Consider the following 15,068-nt stretch of genomic DNA (forward strand, 5'->3'; position numbering starts at 1 on the left):
AGGCAATGAGCTGATTCCACTAAACAACAGCACCTCGTCCCAGGGTGCAAGCCTGCTGTTGATTTTATTGCCAGTGAATGTTAAGTGGTGGTGAGCGTTCTTTAATTGTGGCCATAAATCAGTCGACCAGGCACAAAAAAGGGTTATAAGAGAGAGAGAAAGCGAGGGAGAGACTGTCTCTATTGAACACAGAGCTCACCTGAGGCACACAGGCCCGCTGGACATTCATTGGCCTTGTGAAGGACAGCAGACATCACAATCGAAACCTCCTGTTTTTCATAATAATGTGCGGACGGCCTCCTCCCAGAATCCTCACCACATCTTGCATCTTTGTCCCTGAATCTGACAAAAATGAAGGTCTACATCTCCCCACAAGTAGGTGTCACCATGGAAACAACGGTTATTCAGTGCGCTCAACAATAGCCGTTAAATGAAAGGAGCTGTCTGATGGAATTAAAGAGTAGGCTCGGTCCCTCTTTTTCGTGCACTAAGTACTTACAGCATCACCAGCCAAACCACACAGGGCAAATATGTACACAATACCCTACATTTCATCAAGCACCTCAGTATCGTTCTTTCATTTCTATTTATCCTTCCTGAAAAACATTGTGCAGTGAGAAAATGTTTTGTGAGCTGATCACTGAAATGTTTGCTCAGAGGAGGCGGAATGATTTAAAAACATCTATATACACACATACACATACACACACACACATATATTCACATTCAATTACAGAATATGTCATTTTTGACAAAATAATTACAACAATAACAGAGCACAGAGATTGCTTCATTTAAATCGTGAGATTTATTTACCTAACTGCAAGACAGAGAGCGTAAACTACAAGAACAGAGGTTTGTGCAAATGCAGGCTTGCATATTAGCATATCATAAAATCCAAAGGAATGACTGCACAGCACAGCTTAACAATAAAAGTAAGCATGCAATAAATCCCTTTTTTTCCTTTTGAAATAATCAAATATTTACTAATGATGCATGGGTTGCTTCTTACCCACACGGCCTGCAGTTATACAAGTTGCATATTAGGGTTATGGGCTGTAAACCTTGTTCTGATTAACAGTGGGTGGGTGAAATAGAGGGAGAGAGTATGGGAAATTTCAAATACATCAGCATGGTGCGAAACCTATGACTTGTTAATTTTGTCTGACAATGGCGCAAGTACAGATAAGGGTAAATTAGCAGCTCAGTGGATTCTCCCCAGATTCTTTTAATCCACTGTGCAAGATGGCCGCATGAACTGTGGTCTTATTGTCTTCAGTGTTTCAGTTCACTGTTGTTTGCACCACTATGGCACAAATGATGGGTTCCCATTAAGACATGAGGGTAGATTTTTCAAGCTGTTCGGAGCTTAGACAACACCACATGGCACCACATACTTGGGTTCAGCTCTTGAACACAAACAATGATATTCTTTGAATACTGTCTATACATGATTGGTTGTAATGATCTGTCAATCAACTTAAATTAATTAAAGATAGCCGAGAGCAAATATAATTCACCCTTTTTAACTTTTAACTTAATGAACACTATACAAGATAAATAATTTAAAATAATTTTATGAGGCCATGAGAGCTTGTTTGGGGTAATTCTGGTGAGGCATTAAAGACCTCTGCATCACTGTTTAACTCACATTACCATAAGACATCTAATACATTTTGTAATTCAGGCGATGCCCAGAAGGGCATAAAACGTTTGCATGCCTCTATTGGCGTTTGAACCGAGAAAACACTTATTTTGGCATTTCTGTATCACTTAAATGATAATAAAAACAAATTAAAAAACAAACAAAATAATGACTTATTAGATAAAGGAGTCACATTTTGTATCTTCTGAGGTCAGTCATCTATCATTTGTAAAATCATACCTCATAAAAATGTTAAGAGAATGGGGTATTGAACCATTTGAGCCCGTGCAGCTCATTACCTGAGGCAAAGTAGCAATAAGGTGATACAGGTAATGGGGTACAAGGTGTGAATTGCCATGTAAGGCACGAATCATGGGAGTAGTGCTGATGCCTTTCAGACATATGCAAGCTGGTTTATCCTCAAGGAACAGAAATATTGGTTGATATCTGCCGTTCCTGCCTTATTTAGTCAGAACCCACTAAAGATTTATGGGAAAGCACAAAGCTGGTTTCATGGATAAAGGCTTTCAAAGATTATTTACTTTTTTTCAGCATCATAGCATCTGAAAATGGCACACAACTTTTTGATGTAAATCTTGTGAGAACCAGTAATCTGTAAAATGACAACTACAGTTGTTACATGTAAAGAATCTGAAATGTATGAAAATAAAGGAATGTATTGACATGCTAAGATAATTATTCATCATACAGAAAAGACAAGGTCTTTCAATAAATTACGAACAATGTCAAAAGCTGTTTATTCCAGCAGGGTATTTCCTAATTTATGCATCCCATTCCCACCCTGTTGTAAACCAGTCACATGGAGCTGAGTTTCAGTTGTGAGACCATAGTCCCTCCATGATCATCTACATTCGAGAAACTGGCTCCAAATCTGAACCTGCTGAATCAATAGACCTCATCCTATGAGCCACAGTGACAGAAGAATCCTCAATAGTTGGGATCTTCAAAGGAGTTCAGAGAGCAGCCAGCAGCAGTGCTAGCTGTGTTTAGGTGCATTCATGAGTCAATAGGCTGTATGTGGGGAGGGCTGGTGAAGCTCTAGAGGACAAATCAAAGTCATATTAATATTTGTAGCTTGGAGGTGTATGTGTGTTTGTTAGATAAGCTGTAAACACTATGCATTTAATGACAGTGGCAGCTTGGTTTCTGGCCAAGAGAATTAATCACCAGTCCGAGCACATATACACCATTTAAGATAAATGCTAAAGCACTAAGCAAGTATACAATGTACTGAGCTATTACTAGAACAGACGCCAAATAATGAACTATCCAGCCAAACCACACAATATTAGGGCTTATAATGTACAGTGTGCAGTCAGGTCCTAAAACAGTGGAGCATTTTTGTTGTTTATGCTTTTCTGTCAGACTTACTGCTGGGATCAGCAACAGTTTGGGCGCTTTATTCATAAAATGTTCAAGTCTTACAGAATATTATGCTTTCTTTGGATCTAATGTCGAATGTCAGTTTGCAAATGTAATCAAAAACCTCAAACTCAATGAATGAGATAGAATTTGTGTGGGATTAAATTACCATCAATCACCTACTCCTGAGGTGAAATCATCTGTGTTAAGAAAATGTTTGCTCGATAAAGCTAAGACTTTCTTTTCTTTTCTTTTTGATGAAGGGGGTGCTTGAGGTTCCTTGCACAAGAGACACAAATGTTTAAATGCCAGGAAAATGCTTTTTTAAAACTGTTAAAAGATGTAAACTATTTATTATACTATATTACTATTTAACTTCATAACTTTCTTGTTTGGGTGACTTTTTCCACACCCTTTGAAAATGTACTTGCATGTAACTTGATCACATAATCTCTCCTCTCTTGTTTTGTTACATGCCAATGTTCACATGTGCCTCAATCTCTGTAGCATTAACGTTTAGAAATACTGAGGCCAAAACACGAGACAGTGTTTTCTGACTTTTTAAAGGCTACATTTTGAACTCATTGAAGACAAAATGACAGTTCTGGCAAGGAGAATGAAATTGAAGGTTACATCTTTTGAATAAGATGTACATTGTAAAGCTCAAACAAAAAGCTGTAAAAGCAAATGCAGCCATCTGATCCAATAAATAAAGTGATGCTTCAGGCAAGGTTCATTTAGATATGACTAGAATATTTTCACAGAACTGTTTGTTTTGGAGATGCACATTTAATATTTTGAGCAAACCTTTTTATTTTAACACTAATTTTGTGGTAAGACACAACTTTTCAAAGATTACTGAGTAAATTATATAAAAATCATACATTTTTTATATTTATTATATTTTGATGTTAATTTAACAAATTCCATATCTGGCTTTAGAAACATTTCTGTTTGTGTTGCAGCACTTACTGTGATCGGCTTTGTGCTTTCATTTGATCTGATCTGTGAAACATCTTGTGGAATTATAGTATATGGGGCATAGAAAGCAGCAGAAAGGAACAAATGATGAAATATACTGCAGAAATATGAAGAATGCTACCACCTCCATGACGGTTGGCTTAGGGATGAAAACAATAACGGACAATGCAGAAAGGAAAGGATCCACCTGGCATGAAGCATGATTTTCACAGCTTATATCACAGCCACTTGACAAAAGATAAAAAATAGGATGTGATCATTCTTCTTCTCTTGGAGAAATATGTAATTTGAGCCTTGATCACAGCTAACCTTGGAAAAAGGCAGTCCTTTGCAACCTTTTGTTATGGCACAACAATCCAGTAACATTTCCCAAGTCACCCTGCAAGCCAATGACCTCACTGTATATTCTGCTTTGCTGTGACTTGTTAGCGCCCAGTTGTAACTGAAAAAACATCATACAAAGAGCTCTAGCTGTACCCTGGATCGCATTTTGATGAAGTTAATAGGTCACTGGCAGTTTTACAGGTATACATGGTGCAGAGGTCTGAAGTAGTCAAACATCAGAACTAAACAAAGATTTTTCCATCGTTCTTGTTTTTAAGAGGGCCCAATTACTGTGGAATTAGCTAATTACTGTTATATAGCTAATTATTTTACAAGTACAGTACACTAACTTGGCAACCTGTACTGGCTAACTGCCAAACACAGACATTCACAGATACTCAGCTTTGCTTGTTCATGGTTTTTGCAGTTGCAAACAGGACATTTTTTTGTTTGTTGAGAATGGCTGGTACACTTACGCTTTTAGTTGCAAGCAATAAATTATAATAGTTCATTTATATTTTACTAGAAAAGTGTAGCATTTATGAATTACCACTAGTCTGTCACTATAGCTACTTGTGGTAAGTTAATTTGAAATTGTGATGTGTGTCTCTGAAAATATTGTCTGTAATCTAAAATAAGGCCAATCCTGAAGCCAGACAGACTCAGGTATATGATGGCAGATCAATGTAATAATATATCTACATTTATAAATGAAGCATCTGTGATTAATGTATAATATTTCGATTAAATATTGTTAGCATATTTGAGGGTTAGGGTTAGGGTTTGGGTTAGGTTTGAGCAATCTAATTTCGATCGTGATATACTGTACAGTAAATCTTCATCTGACGATGGTATAAAACAGAAACAGTAATACAGGGGCTGAATTTCAGGGGCAGAGGAATAATAAGCCTCCATTCAATCATTGGATTTGTACTGAGGGATTGGTGTGCATGCATAAAAATTGGGGAAAAAAACATAATCCTCCAGGACTCATGATGCTGAAACAGCTGGATGGTCAATTTGTACAGCCAGGCAGAAGTGCTGAATCCACACTGAGCAGAGAAATATAACGCAGTTTCTGTTGTACTGTCCTTGTGTAAACACTTTGATAGGACTGAAAAATGAAATAAATGAGTAACAACACATTTAGAACTTTTTCTCTTCAGTTCTTGTCCAAAATGTCGAGGCATGCGTCCTCTCTCCCTCTCAGTTTGCTGGACTGGTGCTGTGGTCAAACCTTGGTCCCCATGACTGGTTGGTGTGGTTATTCTGTTGGGGTGGTGGCAACTGGGCTGAGGATGGGAGTATTTAAGTCCCTCACTGGACACATGGGGGAGATGGCCTTATGGCTGTAGTACTCCACTACTTGCTTGGGCACCTCTGCCAGGACACATTTGGCCAGGGCTGCTGGTGAAGCCTGCAACACAGACAGAACAGCTGGGGTTCTCAGAACTATAAAATATAATTTTAATCTAAGATACAGAACATTTTAAAATGAAGCTTTCAGGGTTTTTCCAGATCTGAGTACAATGGAAAATGATAGGAATACTTGTAAGGAAGAATCTATATTTGTTATGTTTCTCCAGATTTGTCAGCCATCGGTTTAAGGTAAATATGTGAATATATCTTTTGGTTAATGTTTCTGTTTAGAACATGAGACACGAATTCCAAAACAGACAGTATAATTGTACAGCTGAAATATTACTGACTGCATATAGCAACATTAAGAATACATTCTTGTTTGAAGAAATTCCTGAATCTGCTGCAGTCCATGATACCCATCTGCAGCACTGGCATAGCCAGCAAAAGCTGTCTGTTTACTATTTAAAATGAAAATGGAGGGGGATGTTATATAAAAGGGTTTAATGTACAATTGGCACTGGCACAACAGTCAGAAGAAGTACAGAGTTGAAGAGAAAACTGAAGGCCAACAAGTGAAGACTGACAGTCGAAGAGAAAAACTGACCGTTTTGAAGTCTCTGAAGGGCACGAACTGCACAATGTCCCTGAGGACAGGCTCGCCCTTTGGTGAGCGTAGGACTCCATCATCTCCATCTAAAATCTGCATGTCTGTGAAGTCCGCATTGCCCACGCCAACAATGATAATGGACAGAGGCTGGTAGGAGGCTCGCACAATGGCTTCACGCGTGTCCGCCATGTCTGTTACCACACCATCCGTCAGGATGAGCAGGATGTGGTATCGCTGGAAGATGATAAAGTGGTTCCAGTGCATATTAGTCAGTGTTAACATTAACCCCATTTAGCAGCAGTGTGTGGTTACAAGCAAGGAGAGTCAGTGTGTGCAGCAGTCTGAAGCTGTTAACAATACTGATAATTTTACAGCCTGCACCGAGTAGACACATTTATTTGTAAAGCACTTCAAACAAAGTGATACACACAAAACAAGAGAATCAAAAACAGATTAAAAATTAGCAAAATAAAAACAAACACAGAGAAACTACATTACAAACTACAGCATAGACAATATACGTGTGTTTGCATGCGTGTATGTGTGAAATTAATTTCATGTGTCCACTGAACAATATAATGTGAGTAGTACAGTACAAGAATATTAACATGCTGAAAAACACTGTAATCATTTCTGATTGGTCCCATGAGTTGTACTGAGATTGTTGGTACCCTGAGGGTGTTTATGTGTTACTGAATACCCTGTCCTGTGTGTATTTCTAAAATGTGCCCCTGTTTACTGAGGCTCATTTACTGATCAAAAGAAGAACTGACATTGAGGAGTAAATAATTAGATGAAGGTCAGTGCGATTTCAGGGGTGTAATAGTTCAGAACACGATGTCCGTGCAGCCAGGAGGTAATTTAAGATGAACAATAGATAAAAGACTTGTTTTTTTACTCCCAAAAGGATATTAAGTAAAGATAAGGAGCACAGTTACTCCATTAGACACTTTTGTTAAATCACATTTTAACTGCAGTTCATGAGTTTATTTCTGACACACACAAAAAAAAAACATCATTGTATTACTTCATTACATAATCTGAAGAACAAGAATTTCCTCTTTAATGGACTCCTTCTTTTGAGCTGTAGGGCATCATTACTATAAACAGTGAGGTGAACCAGAGGCTGTTCACTCGGGGAACTCAGTGGGAGGCACGACAACAAAGCCGGTATTACATGCATTTCTCATAGAGTATAAAAAGACACTCACAGAGGCATCTTTAATGTTGCCGTCACCTGCTGCCAGCTTGGCTATCCTGTTAATGATGGGAGAAACATTGGTTGGGCCATACAGCTGGATCTTAGGAAGGCAGTTCTGGTATGCCTCAACCACTCCTTGGATCCCTGATCAGAGAGAGCACAGATAATATGGTCAAAATAAAGGAAACATCAATAAAATTAGCTATGCTTGTCGGCAAGCAAGCAACTATAAACTAGAACATAAAGTCATATGAATCAACCACTGCAAAATCATCTATAATTTAATAGCAAATAATTAAAAGTGGCTTGAGTATGTTTTCTACTGTCACAAGTTAAAGAAGATGAATCCGGTAAAAGGAGCTACATTTTGAATTTCAGCTTATCCATGTGTAATTAAACAACTAATAAATGATGAAATCTATAAACGTAGACACTAAAACATGAACATTACTGTGACTCTTGATTAGGTACAAACCTAAAGAAATGCACACAGAACAGAAATGCTAACAGAAGTTGGTACAGAGGAGCTGGTTCTCTTCTTTACTGTTATGAATACGATCTTATATTCATTTTGCTTGAAATTTGTAAGTACATTTTTTACAGTACTTGGATCATTATTAGTACACACTGAACACTATTCTGGTTTGAAACTCAATAACTCAAATAAAACAAATCTTAAACATAACTGACATTTTTAAGCAGTGGTGTTGTCAGATTACAGATGTTAATTCTAGTATCATCAGCATAGAGATGAACTTCTCAGGGAAACTGGTGTACATTAGTCTTTCTTTCTTTGTCCCCAGAATACAATACTCAAGACACATAGTACTGGACCAAAATTTTCACACAGCCTTACCTTCACATTCATCATCCTCTGGGTTGAAATTAATGGCATAGTCATGAGACACCTGTGGATGGAAAAAGAGAGAATTGTGACAGACACTGCTAATTCACAAAGCTAATCTTTCTCTGACAAGGGGGCACAGTACTCTTCTTTTTTTATATTATTTTGATGTTGTATCAGAAATGGCTCCCACGCTTGAAAGACATGGAGTTAAAATGTTTTTCTGTTGAAATTGTTGGCAACGATTCTGTTGAGAAGAGGGAACTTTTAATTATGTCTAATAGAAACAGCTAAGAACTCAGCAGAACAAAGGGAGACAAAAGTAGCCCAAACTGAAACTTGGAAACTAAGTTTGGGTGCATTAGTTTTCCTGCAAATTAATTTCAGTGTAAGTTTGAAGGAATAATTTCTGATGACATCTACAAAAGTACTATTGACTAGTGACCACATCAAATGATACTGGGAGTCAGTTCACCACTAGATAGGCAATATTACAATACAAATAAAATAAACACATATGTGGAAGACTAACTTTTGCATGAAATTATGCCTGGCGTGCCCCAGTAGCTTGCTGGTTGAGATGCATGCCACATAACTGCAAATTCAAATCCAACTGTGGACCCTTGTTGCATATTGCCCCCCATGTCTGTCTCCCTTAATTTCTTCTTCACTGTCACTGTAATAAAGAGGTGCAATGGCCTGAACATCTTTTTTTGCCAGTGTGCAGATTTGGTTTTGGTTGTATTTACAGTGACCACCTCTAGCAAAACAACAACTTTTGCTGCACACAACGTGACATCTGGCATCCTGGTGGATTGTTTTGTAACGTTGGCAGAGTATTTCTACTGTTTACCATGCAAAACATAGGATAACTGCTGATAACTTTGGAGAGTTGTAGAAGCCTATTGGTGAGTATTAGAAAATGTTGTGCAGTGTTTTAGAGTCTGATAAGCCTTTAAATGGATAAATCTATTACTCCAACTGGACTTCCTGGATTGTATGTCATTGTCTCACCAGTATCTTAAACAACACACTCACCAACGCAGCCCCCTGCTGTTTTAATGCAGGACTGTTTTCGGTCTGAATCCCTACTAACATCCCGAATCATCCCTTGAGTAAACCCTCTTCTTCTATCTGGTTTGTTCTCACTATTCAAATGTCAGATTGACTTTGTTTATCTCAAAGCTGTTTAATTGGCAAAAATGAAATCCCCTTTTCGATGCGTCCTCTCACAAGAAACAGTTTTTTTCTACAAGCACCAACTGTCAGCCAGATCAGTGACAACTGATTCCTCTCCAGCTGGCTACTTTTTTAAAAGTACTTTTTGTCTTTAATATGATTAACCCCCTGAATTCAGTCAGCGTATGGATAAATATGAAGAGCCCAAGAGTAATGAATCATACAGATCACTATCTAATTTTTTGCACTGGGACACAGCAAGAGAACAGATCATGTTTTGTATCTCAGATTACAGGCATGTTTCACAGCAGACCTTTTAGACATGACCTAGCAGGAAATGCACAGGTGTGACTAATAACATTAATAATGGTTGTCTTCCATTTAGGTGTTCCAGTTCCAGTTCCCTGCTATTGTGCTTGCTGGCTCACTGGCAGGGGTTACAGGGACACTTAAGGGGAATGGAGCATTATTAAGCATCGTTAAGCAACGTTATTAGTTACACCAGTACTTTTCCTGCTATGACAAGTCAATCATTTAATTCTACAATCTCATATCCATCGTGTTTTTTAGCTTTGCCTGTTTGCCCAAGGAAATAAGTAAGAAAATAAATGATGTTTCTGAGTGCAAGTGCAAAAACAGAACTCCTTAACTGTAAGGTTTTAAAATCTATTGTCTCATTCATCTTCTTACTATGAGCAAATGGGATATACATTACCACAAAAAGTTTTTGTAAGATTTCTGTATTTGTGTTTTTGTTTGCACTTTTCTCTCTGGTTTAAAGTGGGTGGGGCTCATTTGGAAATTTGGAAAAAAAAGGTGATGTCACGTGCTTCTGAGCACCAATTAGGATTTAAATCAGATGACAGTTGTGTGCAACATTTGCTTATATTGGCAGGTTACTATGATCAAACCACGGCCACACAGTCCTCATGGAACAGATAAGCTGAGTTTTTGGCTTTTAAACTCTTAATAAATAATACCTGAGGAGGATCTTTTCCAAAATTTAGCTTGTAGCATATTTGGTCATGAATATTTAAGGTTATAGACAAATACTATTTTTCAGGGGCTTTCATTAACTTAAACAATGGGCCATATTGTTTGCAGTAAAATGTGGAACTTCCCATTAAATCAGCATCTGATGCATGCTTGGCGGGCAAATGATTTTCTAGGGGGGTTTTTTGTAATCACACTCAGTATGCATAATGTACAATTAAGGATACAAGAGTGCAAAACAACACATACTGAGAAAGAGCCCAGGTCCATCAAACTTGCAAACAGGATTAACCTGTGTGTTTGTAGATACAGTCCATGATTAGTCTAATGACTTAATTAGCATTCACCTGCACCATCACTAACAATGTGGTAACAGCATGCAACAAATAAATTTTGACTTCTGCAAAGCAGTCACTGTCATGGTAATTTCAGAAATTAATAGTTTGTATTTACTGAGCCACAAATCCTTGCATAATTGAAATGATAATTATCACTGTTTCATACAAGCACATATAGTACATATTACATTCATACATTAAACACAGGCCGTTCTGGATTGATAGAGTATCATCAAGTATAGTGATTCAACTGTGTGTGTGCGTATATGTGTGTGTGTGCGCACTCACTCCTCACATTTCAGACTTCTCCCCAGGGTTCCTTTAAGAATCACTGAAGGCTTTTGGTTCTTGAAGTTCAATTTGCTTAAACAAATGCTCTCACACTCATGAATTCTTGTGTAAACTGAGCATCAACACCATGGGGCTTTCATTTCATTGGAACATGTTATTTTCTCGAGACAAGTTGATGTTTTTTAAGACAAGGAGCTTTTGAATAAAAATAAACTCAATAATTAGTTTTAAATGTGAAATTTTGACAGAATGATAAATTGTGTCATAAAATAGGTCATGTAAATCAGCTGGCTCGACGTAAAGTCCCAGGGTATTGGAAAATACCAGGATCCAATAAGAGCACATGAATATACAGTATGCATAATGTTGGTCGTGTGAAGAAAAGGTCAGTGAAATAGAGTAGAGTAGAAGCAAGGTTGAAGGTAGAAAAAAATAGGAAAGCAGAGATAAGAACTGAGATAGGGCTCACCTCATAATTCGGAGGGATTCTGGCACCAAACCCCAAAGCTGAAAATCTTTTGTCACTGAAATGACAAGCAAATGAATTAGTCATATATAACAGTTACTATAGTTTAATCTGTTTTAGCTTTTGACAGTTATCTAAAAAATATTGATGGTTTATCCATCTGTTCACATTTCCAAGAGCAAATCCCCTGCTTGTTTGAATTTCATAAATGTTAAAGCCTGAATTACAATTTGAAATATGTCCCATGGTCCCTGCAGTCAGCATTTGCACCTGTTCAAACACTGTCTGATAGTCTCTGTCTTCTTCATTTTTCATTGTACCATTTAGATGGGCTGATATTACTGTAAGAGGCTCTGCTCTTCTGGATTATGTGTTCCTATAGTCAGAGGGAAGGGTGGCAAGATGAAGAGCGGTCAACACTTGGCAATGTAATCAAGTGATGAAGTGTCTACCAACAGCAACTAAAAGTAAGATGGTATGATGTTAATGTTATGCTTATCAGAAGACAATAATGCATCAGTTCTCCTCTTAAGGTGAAGAGGAGCACAGTATGTTTGTTTGCAAAACAACAAGATGCAAAAAATGTTCAGAAATATTAACCGCTGTCAGCCATTTGTGTAGAGAGAGCATTAAATTGAGAGCTGATATTGTATTACACACTTTGCTGTCGACAAATAATGTAATGTTGGAGGTCTATGAAGACAGCGAGGCTGAACTGTTGCCCACTTGATGTTTCATCGATTATAATGTCTGTGTGAAATGTTTTTCTATAGTATTCAATCAATCTTATTCTGCAATTCAAAAATGAAATGCGCCACAACCCTTCATGCTATGACCTAATAAAATTAAAATCTATTTAGAATATTTCTGTCAGCTAATTCTATGTTTTACTTATTTCACTCATTTATCTGTTCTTTTGTGCATTTATAAAGCTCAACATGGCACCATCGCTTATAGAGTGATTTATAAAAAATTTGCCTGATTATGCAAGTGCACATTGATCAGGTTAAATTGTAAGGGTCATTCTAAGCCATACTGAGATTACTCATTTGAGTTGCATTATGGGAAATGTAGGATCAAGTGTTTTTGGAGCTTGTCTCATATAAGGGATAAAAAAATCTGGATATTTCAGCATCTGCTGCACAGATTTTGACTTGTCTTTTTTTAAATCTGTTTCTTGTGAGGCCTCTAATTTTGCTGATATTGTGTATAGTGTAGACTTGTGTATTGAGTTGTATTTTTATGAATGTGTAAGCTGAGACGATGTATGTATTGTCGTTTTGTGTGGGGTTTTTTTAATGAATGTGTATGCTGAGACAATGTATTGTTGTATGTATGTTTTTATGTTTTAATGACACGTCTTATGGTCAAACCAAAGGCAAATTTCCACATTGTGCACAATAAAGTCTTCGTATTTGTATTCATATTTGTAACCATAATTGTAATTTTGTGGAAGTGTAATGCAAAATTCAAGGAGTACCTCTTTCATGTAATATACCTATAGTTATAGTGGGATATTGTACACTAAATTACATTAAACAAATAACACTTTGTTTACTGTCACTAACACTTGTGGCATTTAGGATGAGCAGCACAGCTGTCAAAGCTTGTTTTCAGTCACATCAGTGATTGTTTGCCTACAGACAGCTTTCTCCAGTGGCTGCCTCCCTTATCAGAGCATTTACTGTATTACATGCCTTCATGCCTGACGAAAAATCCACTAATTCTCCAGCCCAGTGCAATCTCAAATTACATCTCCACCTCGACAGGATCTTAGATTATGACACAAACATCTGAAATGATGCACTGGACAGGGTGTGGGTGCATCAATGAGTACACAGCAAAATTTCTCAGTGTTAGTAAGTGTTGATTTATATGGCATGTTGACAAGTGTTGATTGGAGAGTTCTTTGTCCACTTATAGAGCTAATATGGCTTTGAGGCAGCTTTTAAGAGCCATCAGATGTGTTTAATTAACTCTGATGGGTGTGTACTTACATAAACTCTGGCAGAGTGTTGATTTTTACACTCAGAGCGAGCAATAAACTCTTAATTGTGAACTGTTGACAGAAACAGCTATACGACTACAACTACAGCAAGTTTTAGCTGTTTTATTCTTATCATTAGTAGTAGTAGTATTAACTAACACAAAGAGGCTCAGTTATTTTTCGTTCTCCCTCGAGGGGCTCGGAGGAGAAAATGATTTTATGTTTGTCTTTTCCCATTACTTTTCAGAACAATATTTACAGTGGCGGCAAGCAACAACATGCAGGCTTTGGGGGATTGTGGCTTGGTTAGAAAATGTGATACACAGGCCATTTTGAGCACATATTTGGTTACTATAATTACCCTCTGTTCGAAGGGGGGAAAAAAAGATAAAAACGTGAGTGAGTCCAACATTCTGCGTAATGTAACCTCTCCACAGGCACTGGCTAATGTACTGTACTGTATCCAGATATGAGTGCACTCCAGTAACAATGTTCCAAACAAATTAATAGATATCATTGTCCAACAGGCTCTGCAGGTGACACAACAGCATAAAGAGTTATGTCTTTGCTCAAAACTCACCATTTACGTGTTTTTAACAAATTCTTTTTATCCATTTTCATCAAAATAACTCTCATCCACTGAATACAGGCCTCATTCTCACTGCGAGCATTCATACAGAGGCATACTGTATGGATACAACATAATAGGAAAATTCAACAAAATTCAAATTCATTTGGTTTTTTTGGTGTTATATTTGTGCACTTTTACCAGCTTCGCCAATTTAAAGAACATTTTAATGGGGAAAACAATTCATGCAGATCCAATTATTTTCTGCAATGAATTGTATTTTTGTTATTGTCAACAAGGCAAACATACAGCACTCATTATCTCGACCTCTAGACTCATCCCACACTTTGCTACACACATAAATTTGCACTTGGAGCTTTAAAGAATGAATGTAGCGATATGACATGGCACTTTAAGCCCAGACAAGAAGAGAGAGAGTTGAAGATATCTGACAGGTCATGTCCATCATATGAATTTTGCTGTGAGGTACATGGTGGTCCTTGTTTTATCACTTTGTCAGCACATGGAGGAGCCACAGGGAGATGTGCCCAGTATAATAGCCCTCTCAGCAAGGTAAACGAGCCTCTGCCCACACAGACCAAAGCTAGTCACTCCAGCTCCATAATGCACTCCTCTGCAAGGACTCTAAAACCCACATCACCTATATTCACTAAAGGCTAAAAGGTTTGCTTGCCCACGTTTTACACCTTACTAACAATTCCAACTTGAGAGGGAAGGGCTGCCTACACTTGCAGTCACCATTCACCCAGAGGCATGTTTCCATGTATGATGCTCTCGTGTTTCTGTGTAAACACGAAAACGATAAAGCTACACAGATAGGCTGCTAATTTTCAGGCAAGTTTTCAGTGTCTCCAGTGCTATCTCTTGGATGCTATAAT

General features: G+C 37.6%; 1 protein-coding gene across 1 annotated transcript in view; it reads right to left on the reverse strand.

Moving 5' to 3' along the window:
• Positions 1 to 785: 785 nt before the first annotated feature.
• cpne7 (copine VII) overlaps positions 786 to 15,068 on the reverse strand; it is a 31,252-nt gene continuing 16,969 nt past the window's right edge. The window contains exons 11-15 of the mRNA XM_044349326.1: positions 11,618 to 11,672; positions 8,360 to 8,411; positions 7,514 to 7,647; positions 6,300 to 6,536; positions 786 to 5,750 (exon numbers count right to left, since the gene is read on the reverse strand). Coding sequence (XP_044205261.1) covers positions 5,598 to 5,750; positions 6,300 to 6,536; positions 7,514 to 7,647; positions 8,360 to 8,411; positions 11,618 to 11,672 — 631 coding nt within the window. The 3' untranslated portion in view covers positions 786 to 5,597. The remainder of the gene's footprint in view (positions 5,751 to 6,299; positions 6,537 to 7,513; positions 7,648 to 8,359; positions 8,412 to 11,617; positions 11,673 to 15,068) is intronic.

Source organism: Thunnus albacares, chromosome 1, assembly GCF_914725855.1.
Source record: "Thunnus albacares chromosome 1, fThuAlb1.1, whole genome shotgun sequence".
NCBI lineage: Eukaryota > Metazoa > Chordata > Actinopteri > Scombriformes > Scombridae > Thunnus > Thunnus albacares.